Genomic DNA, 22,935 nt, shown 5'->3' with positions numbered 1-22,935 from the left:
CTTGTCCCACCATCTGATAATTGAACATGTTTTGCCTCTGTATATAGTGACTGTGCTTTGACCTGGATAGCCCAGGTGAGCCTGATTTCACAAGATCTCAGAAGCTAAGCAGGTTTGTAATTGGATGGGAGACCTCCAATGAAGACCAGGATTGCAGAAGCAGGCAATAGCAAACCACCTCTGTTAGTCTTGCCATGAAAATCCTACTGGGGTCGTCACAAGTCACCTATGACTTGCGGGCACTCTCTGCCACCACCATATAGCGATTGTACATAGCTGTTGTGGCTAATAGCCATTCATAGATCTTTTTTTTCTAGCAGGCACTGAGATGTAATTTCCTCCACGAATGGCAATTCCTCCACATCTTTGTAACTTTCCTTCCTTTCAAAAGGCTCAGTGCCTCCACTTTGGCTTCATGTTTCTTCTATTGGGATTAAATGCTGAATCAGAAAATAAGGTCTTGACTCTCTTCTGAAATGTCATTTGTTCTGTATGATAGTATTTGATTTCCAGACAACTTGTGCTCACCTTTGCAGTTCAAAGTACAGGGCGATGCAGTGTCCCAGTGACCCCACTGCATTATACTGCCAACCTGGAATTCTTTTCAATCGCATGAGCACACAACAGAGGAAGAGCTGTTAAAAGATTCACACACTGAATTTCCTCTGCAAAGAATGCTAAATATTTCATCAGAATACTTCTTTATTTAGATGCCCGACAAACCCCACAACAGGAATTGTGGGTATCAGGATGCGAGCAGAAATAATTTGATGGACTCTTCTTCCTCAGTGACCATCTTTTCATCAAGAAAGCATTAAGAAAAGATGGTTCTGTGCTCAGGACTGAAATAGGGATTTCTAAATTTTGCACAGCTGGCTTTAAGAAACTGGAACATCAGAGGCTGCTAAAAATTTGATATTTGACTTCTAGGAATAGAAATTAATTTTCCACACCGCCTACCCTTAATGTTCTTTCTGTGGTTGTGGTTAGATACTAGTTGGACCTAACAGCATTCATGCATTACAAAAGCCAGTGAACTGCTTTCATATAAATCATTATGCTCAAAAATTACTCCATGAGACTTGAAGGGTTTAAGTACTGTCTAGAGCGCCAATTAGGGTAAATGCAACAGACAGAAGCTATGAAAAATCATGAGGTTCTCTGTAGACAATCTATTACCACAAATGTAAGATGCAAACCAGCTGAAGATGGCATTCTTCTATGATACACCTTGCTTGCCCTTTTATTATTTTTAAAAAACCTCTTCACCATCAAATCAGACCAATGTTTCCTTCTATGTATCACTAACTTAAGGGAATAACGGCAGCACCTTGTTATCAACAGCCGTCTGAGGAAAATACTTTGTACTGAAGGTTTCATCAGAACAAAGAGGCATAGTAGCTTTAAATCTCACATTGTGTGCCGGGGAGCGTTTTTATTTTATGTGAGGAAGCTGGTTTCAAACTTTGACAGGATGCCAAACTTCTGCTTCATAATAATTTCTTTCTTAACATTTCCCAGTCAGAGGGGAAAGGCTTACTTCGAGATTGGTGTTTGAGTATTGCTCTAATTTAAATGACACATGCGTGCCTGCTATGCTTTGCTGTGGCACATGCCACTTCCTTTATTGTCAGAGCTTACAACTAATTAAATTTAATGCAGTGTGGTGTTATATATATAAATGTATATAAACACGCACATACAAGAGAGAGAAAGAGAGATTTTATTTCTGCTGGCTATGAAAAGCTTCAAAACGCCTGTCAGCATTATGGTCTAATTGAAAATGTTTTCGTGTTTGTGTAGGCTGTTTTTGGAGAAGAGGAAAGAGAAAAGGAGGTAAAATGAATGTCTGGTGATCTAACAACAAAGTGTTTCGTTTGCTAGAATCAGGTTGCTGCTCTCATTTGGTTAGGAATTCTTAGACCTCAACTAGCTGAAATAAGATGTTTTATTTACTGTTCATTAATTTATCCAATTTGATTTTTGTAATCCTTTGCCACAATGAGGGGGGTGGGACTTTGAGATCAGTTAAGATTGGCTATTTTCTAAGGTCTTGGATTTCTTCTTTTTTATCAAGCATTAGACTTGGTTGCCATGAATAGAATGCCAGTTGAAGTGGACTATCCATTAAGAGCAGCGCTCTTCAGCTTTTTCAGAAATGGGACCATCCCAGATAGGGATTCTAGGTCCCCTGGAGTCCAAACCAGAGGAATGGGCTGTGCATTTTCAGAGGTGTGCTCAGGCGGGGTACTTACTATGCATGCGCACAAAGTGCACACATGCTCGAGAACCTTCATTGGCACGCAAGGAATGACATCATTCCCAGCATGACAATGAAGGGAAACCTCCCCCCCACCCCAACGAGGGTATTTTCCTTAAAATCAGGCCGACAGTGAAATAACTCCAGAGCTCCCTGGTCTGTTCCCTGCACCTTTTCCCCTGCCATCCAAGTAAGAGGCGGTGCGGGGGGGGGGCAGAAGCTGGGAGCGAGAGATCCCCCATTCCCACCATGGCAGTTGAAAAAACTCTAATCCCAGAACATGAATATATTGCCATATATGTTTTACAAATCTTTCTTGTATTCTTCCCTACACTCTTTCATTTTCAAGAAAGGGGAAAAAACATTTATGGTGGCAATCCTGTTGCAATCCATTTTTCATTAAGATATAGGGGTGCCATCCCCCCCTCCCAGGACAGGGGATCCCCTGCTCCCACCTTTTCCCCTGCCCCCACTTACCCCGCCCCGACTTCCCTGGACCCCAGGGCACCTCCCCAGGCAGCATGCTCCTGCACCTACAGTGGCCTGATTCAGGCTGAATTGTGCCCCACAGTGGGCCTGATTCAGGCCAAATCACACCCGGCAGCAGGCCGATTTGGCCCCCAGGTAACTGCGGGAGCACCCCCAAGATGCCCTTTGACCTGCACGATGATGTCACTTCCTGGAAGTACCGTCCCCGCACGAGCCCAGGACACAGGGGCGCAGAAAGGTACGTGCCAGGCTCCTGATCTCCCGCCAGGGGACTCGTGGGACCTGGCAACCCTATGGAGACATGATCCACCAAGTGTAGGCCATGAAGTTATGACCTGCCAGTTCAAGACCAATATAATAGAAGACCAAGAAAAGTCTCCGTTGGCAAAGCTTTGGGGGGTGGGTTTTGTGGTTGGTCATGCAGGGCCTACCTGATTCACATTTTGGAATGAGAAGATAATCTCCCCACCCCCTTTCTGATAAGATTAGTCAGTATCCCAGGCTGTCCTCACTTTTGCTGTGGTAGCTCTGACAAAAAATACAATGTGACCAACTTCCTTGTAACTCATAGCTATTCTCCGACGCTCCCACCCCAAACACTATTTCACAGAATTTCTGTATTCACTGCTTTATGACCTGACATATAAGATGCAGAATCAATAGTAACCATTTCTACAGCTGTTTAGTGTGTAATGAGTTTTTGCAATGTTCATGTCATTAGCCATTGTAATAGCCCTGTGGTGGCAGATCAAAGTGCTACATTGGAACAAGAAAAACGGCTGAGAAACTGTGATTTGTTGAGTGAATGTGTACCAAGCAGGGATTTATTTGAAGCTCTGTCTGTATCTACAATGCTCTGTCCATTGGGATCCAGTGGTTTTTATTCAGTATAGAATTCCAGTATATTTTAGAAAATCATAGTAACCTATTACACAAAAGACATGGTACCCATGAAACACCGCAATAAGTAAAAATATTTTTCATTTCTTTATGTAGGCTGAGTTAATTTTTGCCAGTGCCATGTCAGAAGTTAAGTGACTGCAGTTCAATTCCTTCACCTCATACTGCGGTAGAAATTTTATTAGAAAAGCTGATACTAATATCTTCCCTGAAATTGTTTGCATTGCCTTCTTGCTTATACTTTTATTTTATAACTCACAGCTAATTTATTTAGAAAGGCAATATACAGTTTTTGTATTGATGGCACCCTAGTCTGGACTCAAACTTGGAACAGTCTAATTTGTCAGTGTTTGTGAAAAGTTTTTTTCATAACTTGCTAGACATTTTGCTTCAATGTTTATTCTGTTTGCCCCTACATTCACCTAGAAGTAAATTCTTTTGCCACAGATACTTCTTCTCCAGGTGTTTCTTTCACCTGGGTTTTTTTCTGACAAGGGCTAAAGTTAGCCTCACTTATCACAGATCCCAACTCTGTGCTGGTTTCATCTAGGTAAATAATTGATTATGCAAGGCAATGTAAAAATCTCACTATGTATCCGTGAAAAAGAAAACCACATTTCAAATGAGTCAGTTTTCTTCTTGTCAGCTTTCTTCATTGTCCAACCTTCACATCCATACATAGCAATGGGGAATACCATAGTTTGAATTATCTTGATCTTGGTCCCCAGAGAGACATCTTTAAGGATCTTTTCTAGTTCCCTCACGGCTGCTCTTCCAAGTCTTAATCTTCTTCGATTTCACCTTTAATTTTTACCCCAGAAGGGCTTTTGGGTCACACTGAATTTCCACACGTGCACATGCACGGACGTGCGCGCACACACAAACATGGCACCACCACTTTATGGAGGGCCCTCAGCCTTTCACATACCCTGCCACCCTCCCTAAACCTCCCTTCACAGGTTTATGGCTTCCCAGGCAGGTAAGGGCTGGTCACCACATGCCTAGACACCACTTGCCTAGCGTCTAATTTAGCAGGCAGAGAGTCCTGACCCAAATCCTCCGAGGATCCCTCTCTCTTCCAGAAGCTCCACCAGCCAGGCAACCCGTTCCCTCTATTTGCCTCCCCTCACTCAGCTACTGTCCGGGGCTATTAGAGAAAGAGAACTTCGAGGTTATTTTTCCTATATACACTGTCACCATTGACGTCACTAGGCCCATTTTACGTGACCACAGTCTTTGAGGTCTCTGTGTGTGATATTTTCCTTCAGCCAACTATTCCAAGCCAGCCAGGGTTAAAACAAAACCAAAATTAAACTTTAGTTACAAGATGGAACAAAACAATGAATGGTTTTAAACTCAAAGACACACTGGGGTTAAACAGGGAATGTTTCAGTGTAACAAAGCAGGTTTAACTGCCAACTATCTCTGTGCTGCCGTCTCTCTGCAGCTACAAAAACTTTCTCTCCCAGCAGCTCCCCAAAGCCTTCTCTCAACCTCTCACTCTCCAACAAACTCCAATTCTCACTGGCCCAGCTTTCTGCCTGCTCCATTGATTATTTTTCAGGACAGGTGGATCTGGAGCCAGTCCTGTCCATCACAACAAAGTTCCAGAGAGAGAGATTATGTTGTGCAGGCATACAATCTGATGTTTATAAATATCAGAAGTTTACCTCAAGGATGAAACTTTAATCACCACTAACCAAAGGTAATCTAATTTCTCTCTCAATTATCACTTCAAGATGTCAGACATCTTGTTAATACATATAAAGGGTTTTTTGCCCATCATCTTTATGAATGGAGTAAAGTAAGACCCGAGGCTATGGAAGCACGTAGATGAACTATTGCAAATAATGTTTTGAGGAAGCCTCCTCAGGTTATTTAAAGAATATTTCAGACCCACAGTTAGTGTGTACCTATGTTGATCAGACATGGGAACATTTGTTTTTGAGATGCATTATGGTAAAATTGAGGAAAACAGAAGGATGTAAGCAAAATTGGGTCATCATTGGTGAGAAAAGTGGGATATGAATAGGGTTGACAGGTCCTCCGACCCCCCCACCCCACCCCCTGGGCAGGAGGTTGGAGTCCTGGCACCTGCGTAACTTTAGGAGTCCCTCTGTCACTCTTGCAGTGAAAGTTCCAGTGGGGAACTGGAAACTCTAGATATGAATGAAGTAAAATTAATTGTTTAACAAATAAGGAGTTGATATTCTTACTATGTTTCAGTGTTAGCAGCTAGAATATTGTGATATCCCATAAAAACTCCATGGGATTTAATGGAATTGAGTTCCTTGTATGTCCTCATATTTAGGCTTTAAAAGTAAAGACATAGGTCTTGCCTGACACCTATGAAAGTTTGTTATCATAGTGCCTGTGTTACCTGTCTAATATAAAAATCTAATATGTTTTGAGAATATATAAATTTGCCAATTATTTATTTATTATTTATTTATTTATTCCATTATATTTCTATTTTGCCCTCCCCGCGAACAGGCTCAGGGCGGGGATTACATCAGTTAAAAACATAGTCACGATACAACAAGAATTTACAAATTCATAAAAGCATAATAAAATCACAATTTACATAATAAATAATTTAAAAGGTATCAAGAGGATGGCAACCACAGTACAACTTAAACTTATCTTCGATTGGATAAAACGGAGTTCTAAAACAGAATGGTGGTTAAAACATCTGGTGGAGGAGATTTAAGCATTCATTGACTGTGCACTTTTACGAGTACTCCCAACATTAGATAGAGGCTTTACATTTGAGTCACTTTGAATATGCATTTGAAAAGGATCCTAGAACTGCTTTAGACAAGCAAACAGATGCACAGGTGAAGATATGCCAGGATGGACAGACAGAGACAGATAGGCCAACCGGGCAATGTGTGATGTCCTATATTCTTGTATTCATTCTTCATCTTTTTATCCCACCCTGTATTCTGTGTGCGCATTTCTGCACTTCTAATTTGTATGTGTACAGTCAGCAGCACCATTATACATATTCTCTAGCCAACCTATATTAACCACAACAGACATTTGGGGATTTCTCTCAAAACGCATTTTCTTTGTTAAATAAAGATTCACAAAGACCCATTCTGCAATTTACCCATAGGCAGTAGAATTGCATGCAAGAACTTTTGCTTTGCTTTTCTCCCCAGGTTTAATGTTCTCGCTTTCTGGGATGCACAGGGCTTCATTTTGGAAGTCTTGAGAGATGCAGACTTCTGCACTTAGCATGTTAAAGTTACGTGGGATGTTTGGAATATGAACAGCCTCTTCATTGGAAGGGGGGACATAGGAGCTACGCCTGTCATTGTTTCATGAACCCAAAGCTTTGATTGATCTGTTCAAATATTAACATGCCTAGTGGGGTAGCCCAGAATGTCCGCAAGGCCTCTAGATATATAAATATTAATGTACTAACATCTGCCACAGCTGCATATTTACTATTCTGTTTTTTTATAGGAAGAAATAGTCTCTTTGAGGAAGTTCCAAAGGAGCGGAGGGTGTTCTCTCTTTATACTTGTCATTTAAGAAGTCCTGTCAATATTTGGCTTGCAGCCCTCTTTTTCCTTGTGTGACAAAGATGTTAACTGCTGCATTGCCATTACAATGTATTTGGGGGGGGGGGTTGTCCACACTTGGCTCTTCCTTACAAATTGCAATCTCTTTCTTGCTTTTGGATTACACCTCCCATTCCACAAAACTAGCTTGAATTGAAGTACTTTACCCTACAAGCATCCGCTTGGCATGCAGAAGGTCCTAGGTTCTGTCTCCAGCATCTCCAGTTAAAAGGATTAGTAGCAGATTATGTAAAAGACCCCTTGCTGGGACCTTGGAGTGCGGCTGCCAGTCAGAGTAGGCATTGCTAACCTTGATGAACCAGTGGTCTGATTCAGTATAAAGCAACTTCATATGTCATGTGTCTAGACATGTAAGGAATACTGTTCTAGCAAAGTTTGAAAAGATTCTTAACTTTCTGATATCTACAGAATTAGTCTAACTGACCACACTGTTTTCTATATTGGACTCCATGGTATTAACAGTAGAGAACAAAGTGTCCAGGGAGTTCATCTTTTAAAAGACATTTCAGGGTTTAGGATTTCCTAATGTCCTGTCATTCAGAAGCTCTCTCCCTGATCCAGATGCATGGTTGCTGCCTGTAGTTATATGGTGGAAGTGGCAGGGGGAGGTATTTATTGTCACATTACTTGGCTCAGAGTTGACATGCAGCACTGGAAACAGATTCTGGAACCAGTAAGCCCTGACATTACTTAAGAGTAGGGTTCCCAGCAGGTCCCTATGCCTTCCTGATGGGGCTGGGGGTGGTACTTACCAGGAGTGTGCTCCCTTGCACACATGCAAAGCATGTGTGTGCTCCTGGTGCCAGCGTGCTGATGTCATTTCCAGAATGTATTGAAATCCCTATTTTGGAAATCTGACAATCCATGTCTAGGTTCGCTTCTTCTTTGCTTCCTTTCCAAAGTGTGTCCAGGTTTCTGCTAGCTTTGTGTGTGTGTGTGTGTGTGTGTTGAGTTGGATCACATGACTGTCTCACCAGGAGCCCCAAGTCCATTCATCCCACATCTTGCTACTACTTTGGGGATGAAATGCAGCTCTGTGGCATTTGTGGTGCTAAACAGACCCTTGAGGGAGGGAACAGTACACCCTCCCTTACCATATTCAAGATTCTGTTGCAGCCTTTAGTAGTTTAATGTCATGAAGAATGTACCCCTTTACTCTAACTGGGCTCAGCTATGTCATTTAGTGCCTTAAAAACACTGCAAGGGAAATAACAACCTGGCAAGTGAGAGTTGTGAAATAAAAACCTAACTGGAGGAAGGGGGAGAAATTCCATATTTAGTTGACTAAATAGCACCACCAGCAACAACAACGTGCCTGCAAATATCAGCAAAACAATGCATTCCCATTAATCTTGTTTTGGTACCATTTCACTTCAACTTTGGCATAGCTGTGCGCTTGAACATACCGCAGTAGTGAAAAGCTGTCCCTGGTTACACCTAGCATGTACCTTTGCATCTTGCAGAATCCAACTGCTAGCATTTGTTCTCGCTCTTCTAAGTCATCTGTCTGATTTAACACATTGACTGCAATGACAAGCTGGCTACCTAAATGAGTAGGACAAAGGATCACCTCCTTTCATGGTGGAGGTGCTTAAAAAAAACCCTACCTATTTACATATTTTAATCGTATTGCTACATGTGAATATTAAATTAACAACTGACTAGCTGTTAGGCAAAAATAAAATAAAACAGCAAGCAACAAGCTATCTAAGGCGACGTACGCTACAAACAATGCGGAAACTTGATAACGAAGTATAAGAAAATGCCGTAGAAGCAGATGATACCTACAATAATCACTGTCGTGGAGTACAATCCTATTTCATTATAAAGTTGTCCTCCTGGATTATTCCAGGTACTTTTTTGAGTAATTCAACAGTGGAATTCCCTGCCAGCAACTGTAATGATGACCACAAGCACAGAGAGCTTTAAAAGAGGGTTAGACAGATTCATGGAGGGGAGGTCCATCAAAGGTAGGCTTGCCAGCTCAGGGTTGGGAGATTTCTGGAGATTTTGTGGGTGGAGCCTGGAAAGGTTGGGGTGCATGGAGGGGAGGGACTTCAGCAGGGTATAATGCCATAGAGTTCATCCTCCAAAGCAGCCATTTTCTCCAGGGAAACTGATCTCTGTGGCTTGGAGATCCGCTGTAATTCCAATGCATCTGACGAAGAGAACTGTGATTGTCGAAAGCTTATGCTACAATAAAGTTGGTTAGTCTTAAAGGTGCTACTGGACTCTTTTTGATTTTGCTACTACAGACTAACACGGCTAACTCCTCTGCATCTGTAATTCCAGGAGATCTCCAGTCACTAGCTGGAGTTTGGCAACCCTCATCAATGGCCATTAGCCATGGTGGTGGAACGAAGCGTCCATATATGGAAGAAACAAATCTCAGAATACCAGTCCTGGGAATTAGCATCAGGACATGACCTTGGCCTCTACGGTCTGTTTGTTTGGCCCTCTAGAGCAAATGGTTGGCCACTGTGTGAAACAGTTTGCCAGACTGGATGTATGATTGGTCTGACCCAGCAAGCTTTTCTTATGTTCATATTCCACTACGGTTCTAATCCCCTGTTGAATGTTACTGTTTTGCATGTGTGGCACAATGACAGGGGTGTGGGAGCCGTCCTTACTTTCTCGGGCAGGCTGTTCCACAAGGTGGGAGCCAGCACTGAGGATGGACATGAACTGGCAGCTGCTGGCAGGGTGGCACCTTTAGAGAGCTTTGCTCAGGTGAGCATTTCGGGAGAGGTGATCCTGCAGGTATGTAGGCTTTGTGGGCCTCTCTGTGCCCTTGTTTCTGTGATGAACTAGGCTGGGACTTAGCTTGCCTAGGATTTTTCGGATCTGAAAAATTTGTTAGGGTATTTCCCTTCTATTTTTTAGACACCGGTTATCCATAACCTTGTCGGAGTTTTACAATCTGAAGTTTGACACGAGCATTTTGATATCTGCCTACTGCCAATTTTGCATTGTGGCCATACAGTTTTGTGCTTGTATTTGTATGAATAGCTGTGTGTTCAGTTTGTATGGCTGGGGGAGGGGAGCTACTGAACAGTGTAGGCATAAAATCATAAACTACAGATATAAAGAAGCGAACACGTGAATCGCATTGTCTGAGGAGTGCATAAAACATATGTCTAAGATGGCTTGGAAGTAACACTTTGGGACGCCCGCACTGTTTGAATGGCTCAAAGAAGTAAAAAGCTATCCTGCAAATAGTAGTTTGAACTGGAAATTGCCTCTTTTCTTTTTTCCATGCAGACGCTTTAAAATCCCATTGTACCTCATGAAAAGAATTGCCATTTTCTTTGGTGTCCACTGAGTTCTACGTATTAAGAAAAAATGCTTGCATTCACAACTATATACATGAGTTTCAGCTGGGCGCATAACAGCAGCGGCAATAACGCTACATGGAAAGCTGTTATAAAAGCGATCTCTATATATGATTTAGCTTGCAGGAAGTCAGTTATTTCAGGAATCCCGGAAAGGTTTTGTAAAGTGGCAAGGCAGGTAGCTCTGAAGAAATATCAGTGGTGGTCTACCACAAGGATGAGAAATAGACCTTCAGTTTGTAATCTTGCTATGCATTACATTGTGAAGCGGCTTCCTGGAGACTCTGATTAAACCTGAAAAGTAAAAAATAAATGCTTGAGTTGCTAATAAAGCAGAATGGTAATATAACACTGTAAATATTTTCTAATACATTGAGTCAGTGACTTGGATCCAGTAGAGGGTCTCCTCAGACAAAATGATTTATACATAAGGAATGGAACTTTCACCTTTCCTTCCTACTGCAACCCCAAATACCCCTCCAAATGCTGTTGCTAGGAGCCCCCTGTCCCGCAGGAGCAGCATTTAGGGGGGGGGTTGGGGCTGCAGCAGGAAGGGTCTGCTGGTGGAAATCGTTCCATCTGCAGAAACACTCTGATGGATCTAAGCCAGCCTGTGTGTTTTTCAGGACAGGCCAGTTTGGTGTAGTGGTTAAGAGCAGCAGGACTCTAATCTGGAGGGCTGGGTTTGATTCCCCACTCTTCTGCTTGAAGTCAGCTGGGTGACCTCGGGTCAGTCACAGCTCTCTCAGAGCTCTCTCAGCCTCACCCACCTCACAAGGTGATTGTCATGAGTCTAATAACACGCTTTATAAACCACTCTAAGTGTGGCATTAAGTTGTCCGGAAGGGCGGTATATAAATCAACTGTTATTATTATATTATTATTTTGAGTGGACAGCTAAATGTAAAAAGTACAGATGGCTCCTGGCATGTATGTATTTGACATGTTGTCTGCATGTAACCATGAATTCTGGAGAAATCTGACACCTAGTTGTTCCAGAAGAGTTCCTGGACTGGATTGCCCTTCATCTTCTTCCTCCCTGTTCCGGCAGCCTGATAATTAAAAGGATCCATGTAAGAGAGTGGGTTAATTTTAAGAAGCTGTGAACAGAGTAAGTTTACAGAGCAGTGCTCTGCAGTAGGTCCTGCCACTGTTATCCCCTCTTGCTTCTCCTGGGCTTCAGGGAACCTTTGGGGAAAAAATGACATCTGACATGGCATTGCAGCAAAGAAGGCATCGGCAGAAGTTCCACTCAAACACACATTCCCTCCATTTACAGGAGAGCTTTTGCAAGAGGAAAGATGGGTTATTTTTGCTGATTTTTCCTTGAGCTGAAGCCCCATCCTGCATTTTACCGTATTCATGGGGGTCCTCTGACCCTCATACACCCTGGGAGGAGGGCTAATCGAGAGCGATAGGGAGCACTGGTCCCTTAACTTGTTCCCTTTGCAGTTCTTTCAATTTAAAAACATACGGTGAACTTTTAAGACTAACTCAGCCAAAGATGGTCATAAGCTTTCCAAGTGGTATTTCATTACCGTCTGCTAACCTCCTTTCCCACATTATCCATGACTTAGTTTACAAAATTCTTCTTACTGATGTTTCTAAAGGGGGGGGGTATTGCTGACTTCTATTATTTGTACAGTTCAGAAACTATATGTTGGTGTTTGGGTTCATGGGGGGGAAGCCCTGTTAGGGATGCCATTCCCCTCTGGGGGTGGAGGATCCCCCCCTCCCTCCCTCTGCCCCTTCGCCTCTACTCACCTGGCTGGTGGGGGAGGAAAGGTGGGGGAACTGGCCTCCCGGGTGCACTCCTGGGGCAGTGCAATGATGTCACCCAGGAGAAACGTCATCACACCACCCCTGAGAGCACTCCCGCACTTCTCAGCAAACTGATTTGGGCCCCAAACGGGCCAAATAAGCATACACACAAGGAGCAGCAGGGAACGCGGACAACAAGTTAAGCAGTGGGTCCCCCCCTCCCTCTGAGTAGGTAGGGAAACTTGGCTGGCATTCCTAAGCCTTGTGGAGTACCCTTTCACATGCTGACTGTTCAAAGATTTCAGAACTCCACTTTAAAAACGTTGTTAATTTTTTTTTTAACCAACCCAGATACACTGTTGTTTGGTGTGTTTAGGTAGGTGGCCATGTTGATCTGCAGTAGAAGAGCAGGATCTAAGTCCAGTTCATCTTAGAGATCAACAAGATTTTCAGAATGTAAGCTTTCGAGAGTCAGAGCTCCCTTCTTCAGACACCAGATGTTAGTCTCTAAGGTGCCGTTGATGGAATTAACCATTTTCCTGTCTTCGGCCTACATTATGAGATACTAAAGAATAAGATTATTTTTTTTCCAGACAGAGCTTGTTGTCACCTGGTTAGAAATTCAGACTTTAGAAGAAAATGTATAACATCAATGTATTAGGTATTTAAAAAAAAATGAAAGAAAAAGACTTCAGAACTCCAGAATGTTTTGTTTAATGCCTTATGCTACATGAAAAGATCAAAGGGGTCTAAAAGCTATCTGCTAGTTTTCTGCTAAAAGCAATTAGGATAAATTTGAATTCCTCCCAGATCATCCTGTAATAAATATTTTAACCTTCCCCTAAGCATCTCTCAGATTTTTCAGAGCTGTCTTCCTGCAAATACAACAATCAGACCTGGATTTTTAGTTAAAACTGGACAATGTTTGAATAGTCAACTGTGCAGCTGCATTCCTTTCCTATGTTTCAGCATATGATCAAATGAAATTTCAGTAACAACAGTAATCTTTAATTTCTCACAACTTATTTATTAACAAAATTGACTGCATAAATTCCATATAAGCCCTTTGCAGTGTGACCTTGAGGAAATATTACTTTCTTTTCCCCTAAACCTAATACAATGGATGTCCTCTGGGCCACTCAGATAAATGAAGTTATATTATGTGTGGATATCGCTTAGGAAAATGTGTCAGGAAAATATGTTGGATAAATCTCTAGGACTTCTAGGTCATTTCAGGCACCATACCTTTTAGCTGGATATCAAAAATAAGGCTACATTTCAACGTGAACTAAACTTATACTGATTTGACCATTCAAAGTTTCTGTTGGTGTAGCTGGCTACTATTCCACTGAATTAAAATTTGTTTGAATAATTATTGTCTACAATAAAAAAAATACTGAAGACCGTATTTAAAAGGGTGTTTTGTTTTGATTTCTGCTTTGTGTTGTTTTGATTTCCTGTTCTTTTTGGGACCCCAGGGGGGACAGATGACTTTATCCATCTAGATTTTCATACAGTAATATACAATAAGGGTATTACAAGAGAGAGAGATAAAGAAGAGGTTGCAGAGTTAGAATTAACTACTCAGTTTTTAATTGGCACTGATTTCATTCTGTGTCTCAGAATTTAAGGAAAAAATATAAGTGAATCATTGAAAAGTTTGTTGTTGTTGTTTTACTTTGCTACATTCATGCTATGCTCAAATAATATTCCATGGTCTCAGACTCCTTGGTACTTGTGATCAGCATTTGCTGTTGACCCTCCAGCACCTGTGGCTGACCCTCCCCTACACCCTCAGAACCTACCATGGAATTTGCAGGAGCGCCTTTCTGCTGCCTTCCCTCATCACCTTGGGAACTTGTACAAAGGGGGCAGCAGAAAATGGGCTCCCGGGAATGCTGACTTGAACTTCCAGATCTTGACACACGGCAGGGATGTTTCTGTTGCTGCCCAGCCCTGAAAGCAGCAGTCCAGAGTGTGTAAAGTAATTTTGAACAACCAGTATATTGATCTGTTTGTTTTGGATTGTTTTAAATGTGAGTTTGCTTTTTGCCTGTCCCAAATGTTGCGAAACATTAAGTATCATTGGCACTGTGCGTGTGTTAAGAATGGGGCAGATTTTGAGCAGCAGGGTATTAATTGCCTGTTTATATAGATACACAAAACATTGCATTAGAGCTCAGCTCTAAGAGAGTGCAAGGAACCCATTTCACCAACACTTTGGCCTCTCGCAAAGTAGCTTCTTCTTTTGGATCATTTTGTGCATTTTCTGGTGAAAGAATTTGAAACAGTTGCTAAAACTAAGAAAGTTAGAGTTAGGATGTATCCCCATTGCCAAGGCAAACAGCCCAACAGTCCCATGCATTCGTATGCTCGTTCTTCTCTGCAGTATTGCTTTCAATGAAAGACACATCTTAGAGCTAAACTACAAGAGATGAATTACACAAGGATGCTCACGCGAAGGGAGTCACAAAGTTAGCCCGGAAGCCGAGTTTTAAAAGAGATTGGAAGGCTCTGTCAACTTCCCCTCTCTACAGAGCCAGCAAAGATCCTCCTCAGACGGTTTATTTCCTCTTCACCTCCAAGAAGGGGAGGTGAAACTGACGGAGACTTCCGGTGGCAAAGAGGAAATTAGCAAACCCTCTAAGGAGCAATCTTTGCTGGCTCTGTAGAGAGGGAAAATTGACAAAGCCTTCCGATCTCTTTTAAAACTCAGCTTCCCAGCGAGCATTGTGACTCCCTTCACATGCGCGTCCTTATATAATTTGTCTCTTGTAGCTTAGCTCTGAGTGTCTATCCCACTGAGAGTCTTCTTACCTAAGCAGAGGGTTCATCCCCCCTCCACCACCAAAGATTAGCAAATTGGGGGACCGATGAATGCAAAAAGGCAATATAATAATGCGTGGATGTGACGGGGGGAAGTTATGAATGTTTTTGCACGACTCTGCTCCAAAGGCAATTTTTGTAATGCAAATCATGTTTTATGAAAATTCAGCACTGCATCACATTTTATATTATTTATTTATTTGCAAAACTTTATTCCTTGCCCATCTGCCCTCATCAGGACCACTGATGAAAAACATACATAATAAAAACATGTCTTAAAAACCCATTAAAACCAAACAAAAACTCACCATTAAAACCATAGCTAAACTACAAAAACATAAAAACAACAATTAAACATAGGACAGAAAGGAGGGATCATCGCGGAAACACCAAATGAAACAAAAAGAAGTCTTCACCTTCTGGCATAAAATGGCAACAAAAGGGACAGATGAGTCTCCTGGGAAGAGAGTTCCAGAGTTTGGGAACCATTACCGAGAAGGCTTTGTCCTCGGTTGCCACCCCTTATCTCAGAAGGTGGCGACACCTTAATCAGGGCATCGGAAGTTGATTGTTGTAGCCATGTGGGTTTGGCATCCTAATTCCTAGCACCTTGAATTGTGCCTAGAAACCGATTGAGAGCCAGTGAGTCCCAATTGGGGAGAAAAGTGAGACATAAATAAATGCAATTCAGTGTTGATGAGCCAAGACTGTATAGATATGGTCCCCTCCCTCCCACTCTAGTTGCCATTCTGGACGCAGCATTCTGCAACAATTAAAGTTTACAAACATTTTTCAAGGGCAGCCCATGTAGAGTGCATGGCAGTGACGTGATCCAGATATAACCAGGCTATGCCCCACAGTGACTAGATCTTTTCTGCCCTGGAAAGGCCACAGCTGGCTAACCAGATGAAGCTAGTAAAAGGTCATTGTGGCTGTAGCTGCCTTCTGCTTATCTTAGAGAGCAAATTAAGGGGGCCCTCTGGAATAGAAACAACAAGTAAAGTAAAGGAACAACCTGCCAGTGGGTAGAACACAATATTACTATATCTAATGCTGGAATATATGTTATTTGATGTATTTTTTTCTTTTTTCTTTTTATATATTACTTTCTTTTGATTGCACTTTCAGCAGTTTGCATTTTTCATATAAGAAAGTAATCTATTTAAAAATACATCAAATAATATTCCAACTTTATATAATAACAACAACAACATTCAATTTATATCCCGCCCTTCAGGAAGACTTAACACTCACTCAGAGCGGTTTACAAACTATATTATTATCCCCACAACAAAACACCCTGTGAGGTGGTTGGGGCTGAGAGAGCTAGAAGTTATGACTGACCCAAGGTCACTCAGCTGGCTTCAAGCGGAGGAGTGAGGAATCAAACCCTGTTCTCCAGATTAGAGTCCTGCGCTCTTAACCACTACACCAAACCTTCTGCCTTCTGGCAGGTTGTTCCTTTGCTTTACTTGTTGCCTCCTGCTTATCCACCAGTAGGCATCTACACAATTTAGAGTGATCTGTCTACAGTGCAGGTCCCCCAGTGGGGGCAGGGGATCCCCCATGCCCAGCCTCCGCCCCCCCCTCATCTGGCCGGTGGTGAGGAAGGGTGGAGGAACAGGCATCCTGTGGCTGGAAGCTGTTACCCAGGTGGTGCCTGGGCATTGACTGATGCTATCCCAATAGTAAGGGTGGCCTGAGGCTCTGTGGAGATGCCTGCAGTTGAGGTTCTGACAGAGGCAGTGCTACAGGGCCTGAGGACGGTGCCTGCTGCTGTAGGGCTGATGGAGGGCAGACAGGAGGACAGCATATCTGGACAATAATGTGAATTATATTACTTTGTAATGACAGGTTTTGTGCACACAAAATATGAATGTCATCAGGTTACCGCTCATACATGATGATTGTCAGTCACAGGAGTGAGGGGGTGTGTGGCTGCCACCTTGTTCACAGCCATTGAAGATGGAACCACTGGCACGGAACTCTCAGCAAGTACAGCATCTCAAAGGGGAACTCTACACAGTGTCTTCATGGGAGCTAGGCCAAGCTGTAAGCCCAAGAGCACTTTCCCCTGGTGGTCACATCGTACCGAGTCATCTATTAAATGTGGATACTGGTATTCGTATGCTCTTAGTGATAATAATGTCTGTAAATGTCTATATAAACCTGAATGAATGTAGTAACATATTTGAAATCGTAGGACATTTGAAATCTTAGGATTCTGCTCAATCGATCTCTGCCTTAAGATGCAGACTCTTACACTGGTCAGACATTACATTTTTGTTCTCCATCAACCTTTTCTTCCTGCTCCAGGCAAAAGCGATGGAGTCATCGCTTGACATTCTTTGGTTCACAGACATAAAGCTATGAGTTATCTTTTGCAAGAATGAACTAGGTTGTCTGTTTTCACTGGTAATTTCATGTAACAGCTTCCTGTAGTCATACCCGGTAGGATTCTTTGGCTGATCTATTACAGAGGCCCATTATGTAACAGATCCTGTGGTGGTCTTGTTAAGCAAATATCTCCTTTCAGCACTAACGTTAATTACCATTACCACAAATGGAGGGAAAGGTTGCCAGCATGCTGATAGGACTGGTGTTCTTGAAAAACAACTTTAAAATGTTGTCCCTGCTGTGTTTGAAGCACAATTGCATTTTGGTAGGTTCAGATATTTGAAATGCCTCTAGTTGAAGAAACCTCATGGATGCTATCACTTGAAGAGTATTACTTGATGTTTTCTCAGATGCAGATGTCACTTCCCATCAATGACTTATATGGCAGAAGAAACCGAAAAACAGACCACACTGCTTACCACTTGTCATTGTCCGACATACTATATCATATATTTCATAATCCATAAAGATGTTCTAGACAAGTGAATGAGTCCTGTGATCTAAACATTAGCTCTTTTCAATCATATTGTGGCTGTTTCCACTCGTCCTTAAAGGGACAGCCCACTCACAGAATGCTGCCGGCTTTCCCTCTTCACTCCACACGTCTCTGATTTCAAAATGGTAGCAGGCTGTTAGGCTTCTGTTTTTTCGGTGCCTTTTCTGAAAATGCACTTTCCTGCGGTCCCTGAAAAGGCACAGATAAAACAGAAGCCAAACAGCCTGCTACTGTTTTGAAATTGGAGACATGTGGAGTGAAGGGGAAAAGACAGCATCATTCGGTGAGGGGGCTGTCACTTTAAAGACTGGGAACACTGGGATGAGGAAAGAATTTGCAAGGAAGAGGGGGAGGCTAGAAGAGATGGGTTAAGCCCCCTCCTTTGCTTCTGCCCTACAGATATCCCCATACTGCCACTACTTTGCACAGGTATAACAAACAGAAGGATAGGGAACCTGTATTTACCACTAAGTATGTAATCCTGCATTATCTGTAGCTGGTCAAGCAACTGATTCACTTCCTGCTCCTTTATTGGATGTGCAAGTGCAAAAAAAAAAAAGGAATGATTGGTGTGAGAAATTTATTTTGCACTTTTCATTTTTGTCTGTATTTTTGTCTAGAGAAGCAATGATGGCTATAGTCACATGTTCTTGGATCTGATAGTTGAACTATCATTTCTATTTTAAGATGGACTACCCTTCTTGAAACCTATCCTAATCTATCATATTTTCACCCTGCCCTTCCTCCAAAGAACACAGGATGGTATATGTGCATCTTCTATCCTCTATGAGATAGTTATGTTCAAAAGAGGGTGTCCAGTGAGCTTCATGGCTGAGTGTCCTCTTCCAACACTCAGTGTTTCCCAACCAGGGTTCCCTGGAACCCTGGAATTCCACAAGAAATCGTTGAATAAATGAACGAATGGATCAATCAATCGATCGATCGATCAATAACTTGAAATACCACAGGAAATTCCAAATATCCCTCAAAATACCGTGGTTATTAAGATTATTTAGGGGTTCCTCCATGGGGAAAAATTGGGAAACACTGCTACTGCTACACCATATTGGCCTTCAGTGCTACTATGTGATTCTTGGCAACTCCTATAAATACATACAAATGTGTTCAAATATTCAGAAGCATCAGGGTGATTTAGTCACTGACGGAAAAAGGAAATAAGATTTTCTTTTTCTTTTTATTAAGAATTTTATATAAAGGAAATAACAAACGAATAAGAAAGACAGCTACACAGTTGTCTGAGGAAATAAGGTTTTCTTAGCTAAGGGAAGTTAACAGACCTTAAGTACTTTATAGGACAACTGAGTATTCTTGGACATGGTAACAGGCAAAAGGTTTAGATCCAAGCAAGAGGTATCACCACATCTGGGCAACCAATAGTCCAAGAAAGGTAATCCAGAGGAGGGAAAGCAGCAGGTCTAGGCATGGCTGAGCACCTCGATGTGCACAGCAAAGGGGCGGCACGAGCAGAGCACTCCAATCATCACGTGGAGAATTAAAACAAAAGATTACTTTTTCCTGGCTGGTGGAATGGCAGGGGAATCCAGGTGAGTTAACTGGCATGCTTCCTGATTGGCAGAAGATGAAAAGTTCTCTGACGTTGGGAATATTTCCAGATAGGGAAAGGAGGGGATGTTTCACTGTGTGGAGGGGTTATATTAGTTACCTCATTGAGATTCTTATCGGCTAGTACTGGGTCAATGTGAATAGAGAACGTTTAAGTTGAGGATGCTAATGGATGTCTAGATCTTTGATGAAGACCCGTTTGTGTCTAAATGTTCCTTGATTAATTCTTGAGGTGTCCTGTTTAATGCCACTGGACTAGGCAAAGGGAGCCCTTTGTTTATCTCCAAGACTGCTTTTGTTTCCAGTGAGCATGTTAGCATGTGGAGTATCACACATTCAAGCCCCTTCTCTGTTGGCTCCTAACCTTTGTGTTGTAGATATTCCAAAACTCATTTTCTAGGCTTCACATAACTAGCAGAAAAGAGCTGGTCTCAACATCAAATGGAAGAGAAGTGAACAAAATGGATCCCTGATGGCAACATTCATGGTGGAACTCTTACGATGTATATTTGTTGCTGAGCCGAACTTAGGAAACTCATTCTAATATTTTGTTCGGATTAGCTCAAGCCTTCTATTGGTCCTGTTGAATCAAAGTCTATTCCTGTAAATTCTACAAAGACGATGATTTCCCAGTGTGTGTTAACAGTGGGTCAGATTACTGATTGGGTTCTGCACAATGGGAGACCCAAGTCACATTTTAGGTGAACAAAGGAGTCTCCCCATCCTCCAACTCAAAGATTCCAAACTTCTCCAAGGGAGAGTGACCCTGCCTGACCCCTTTAGAAAGTGTTGTGTGTTTTTGAGAGATGTTACTGCATTTTAACCAAAATGGATGCTTTAAAAATAGCTCTGAGATGGCACCCACAGGATGGAATACTTTATTTTGCTCTGATATAGAACTGACATGGGCCTGCTGTTATTTCTGTACCCTCTCTAATGATCTGCCTTCTCTCCAGAGAACAGTGACCCATTTCAGTACAGGATAATTAGCCCTTCAGACACCATTGTGCTTCCATTAAATAGATATCAGTGTGTCAGGTGACATTTTGTTGATGAGGTCTGAAAAAAATATATTTGTTGTTCCTGTTGTCTTGAGTATTACCCTTGAGTATTATCAATATACACATTCAGGTTTTGCAAGTTTCTGTTACTGTTTGTTAATTGCTATTAATTTATTCCTGCTTATTTTATTCCCAAATGACATCCTTTTGGCAAGTTATCATTTTGGGAGTGGCCATGGTTTGTAACAAAGCATGAATATTTTAGCCTGATTTTTTTTCCATTATCACATGAAGGACAACATTTTAAAGGCACCTTTAGACCTGCCAGTACACTGATAATGGGTTGAGGTGAAAGGAAAACGTTGCTCTTTAGGTTTAAAATGGATCTAAGCAGGAAAAATGTGTCATGAGGAAAATGAAGCTCTTGACCTATTGCAAATGTAGAATGGCAGATAATAGACATGAAGCTGAAATCATCGCAGGGCTATCTTACACCTTTATCACACTTGTACATTCTATCTGCCTTTCTAGCCATTCTGAGACATTAGTTTAGAAGGGCATTCACCATGGAATTGCTTACCATGTCCACAGTCACATACAAGGATATGTGCCATGCTACTGTTCTGTTCTCTGTATAAAAGAGGTGTGTGGACCAGGATGCATTTTGCACGGTGAGTTCCTCCAAGACAGAAATATTCTTTGTGATGATTTTGTGTCAAAAATGAATTGCTATCATTCAATGAATTCTATGAACTCGAGCCTGCGTTTTAAAAATTCACATTTTGACAACAGGGGGAAACTTACGGAACATTTATGTTTTTTTTAACTAACAATTCAGTATGTCTGAAAATGTCTCTGCAGCTTTGGTAATTTTTCCAGTTATCATCGGTAGGCCTGTTTTTCCAATAAACTTTCTTTTAGATTAACACTTGTATTTTGCCAGTCATTAAGCTCAAGGCTTTCTGTTGTGTGCCCAGGATAAGGATTTTTGCAAGCTTTGCATTTTTTCTTTGACACATGTCAAGTTCATGCTGCATCATAAATGTCATGTTTTTATTCAGTATTAATCCCAGCACATTTAAAAGTCACTTGTGTTCGGAGATGATAAAGCAATTGTTCTTGCATTTTGCTACAGCAAAAAGTCACTTCCCAGTATTTTGTGATAATGGTTTTTTTTTTTTTTTTGGTGTCTGTTTCTAGTTTTATTGATGCAGGAAAACTTCTTACCCTCTTTGAAATGTAGGATTTTCAGTTGTGTTCAGACCTACTGTTTCTTGCTTTTGTAAGCATATATATTTATCGATGTATATATAATATGTATTTTATATGTGATTTCTTTGAATGTCAACATTGAGACACTCTTGCCAACAAAGAATATCAAGCATTTCCTATTTCTCTACTTTCCTTGTTTTTAATTTTTTTAAGAATAAAACTTTTTCAAAAAGCCTCTTAATGGGAATCCTGGCACTGTCTGTCTTCTCTGTTCCGCAGAAATGTTGAAGGAGTTGAACCAGCAACGCAGAGCGAAAGAGTTTACAGACCTGAAAATTATTGTTGAAGGCAAAGAGTTTGAAGTCCACCAAAATGTTCTAGCTTCCTGCAGCTTATATTTCAAGGACCTGATTAAAAGGTTTGCCTTCCTTCCAGCTGTGATCTGGTCTGTTCTTTTGTAGGGCGCATTTGTGTCGCTTTTTTCCTCCCCCTCTCTTTCAGGTTTATGAAGATTTGACTCTCCTGTCACAGAGCCAGTAGCCATTCTTTCCACTTACTCTGAATGTATATTTTTTTAAAAGTACAAACTCAGATTCCATTTGTTTACACATAACCCTGACTTTGTACAATTCCTGACCTCACTAGTTCGCACATGGATTTTTGGCTGAAGCATACTGTTCCATCAAGAAGCATTTACACTCATAAATGACACCAATCACAAAACACAACTTATTAGAGCATTTGTTTAATGGGATGCTGTGAACTCTTCCTTCAGGCTGCCATAACCCATAAGCATGTCACTTAAAGATGCCAAGATCTAGCCAGCGTTGAGTTATGCAGCATATGTTCAACTCTTATAGTGAAATCCTAAGCAGAGTCACTCTAGTCTAAGCCCATTGATTTCAATGGGCTTAGACTAGAGTAACTCTGTTTAGAATTTCACTGTTAATCTCTTAAATTTTGACCACCCGATATAGATATGGCTGTTTGAAGCCAAACTAAATCAAAGCCAAATATTGGTGCAATCTTTTCTTAAGAAAACACTGAATTCATATTTTTAAATTGTTTGTGTAACAGAGGTAACTTT

General features: G+C 41.6%; 1 protein-coding gene across 1 annotated transcript in view; it reads left to right on the top strand.

Moving 5' to 3' along the window:
- KLHL29 (kelch like family member 29) overlaps positions 1-22,935 on the top strand; it is a 529,196-nt gene that overhangs the window by 374,584 nt on the left and 131,677 nt on the right. Inside the window, exon 6 of the mRNA XM_054992668.1 lies at positions 22,128-22,266. Within this exon, the coding sequence (XP_054848643.1) occupies positions 22,128-22,266 (139 nt within the window). The remainder of the gene's footprint in view (positions 1-22,127; positions 22,267-22,935) is intronic.

This window comes from Eublepharis macularius, chromosome 1 (genome assembly GCF_028583425.1).
Source record: "Eublepharis macularius isolate TG4126 chromosome 1, MPM_Emac_v1.0, whole genome shotgun sequence".
Classification (NCBI taxonomy): domain Eukaryota; kingdom Metazoa; phylum Chordata; class Lepidosauria; order Squamata; family Eublepharidae; genus Eublepharis; species Eublepharis macularius.
This window is presented reverse-complemented; position numbering and strand designations above follow the sequence as displayed.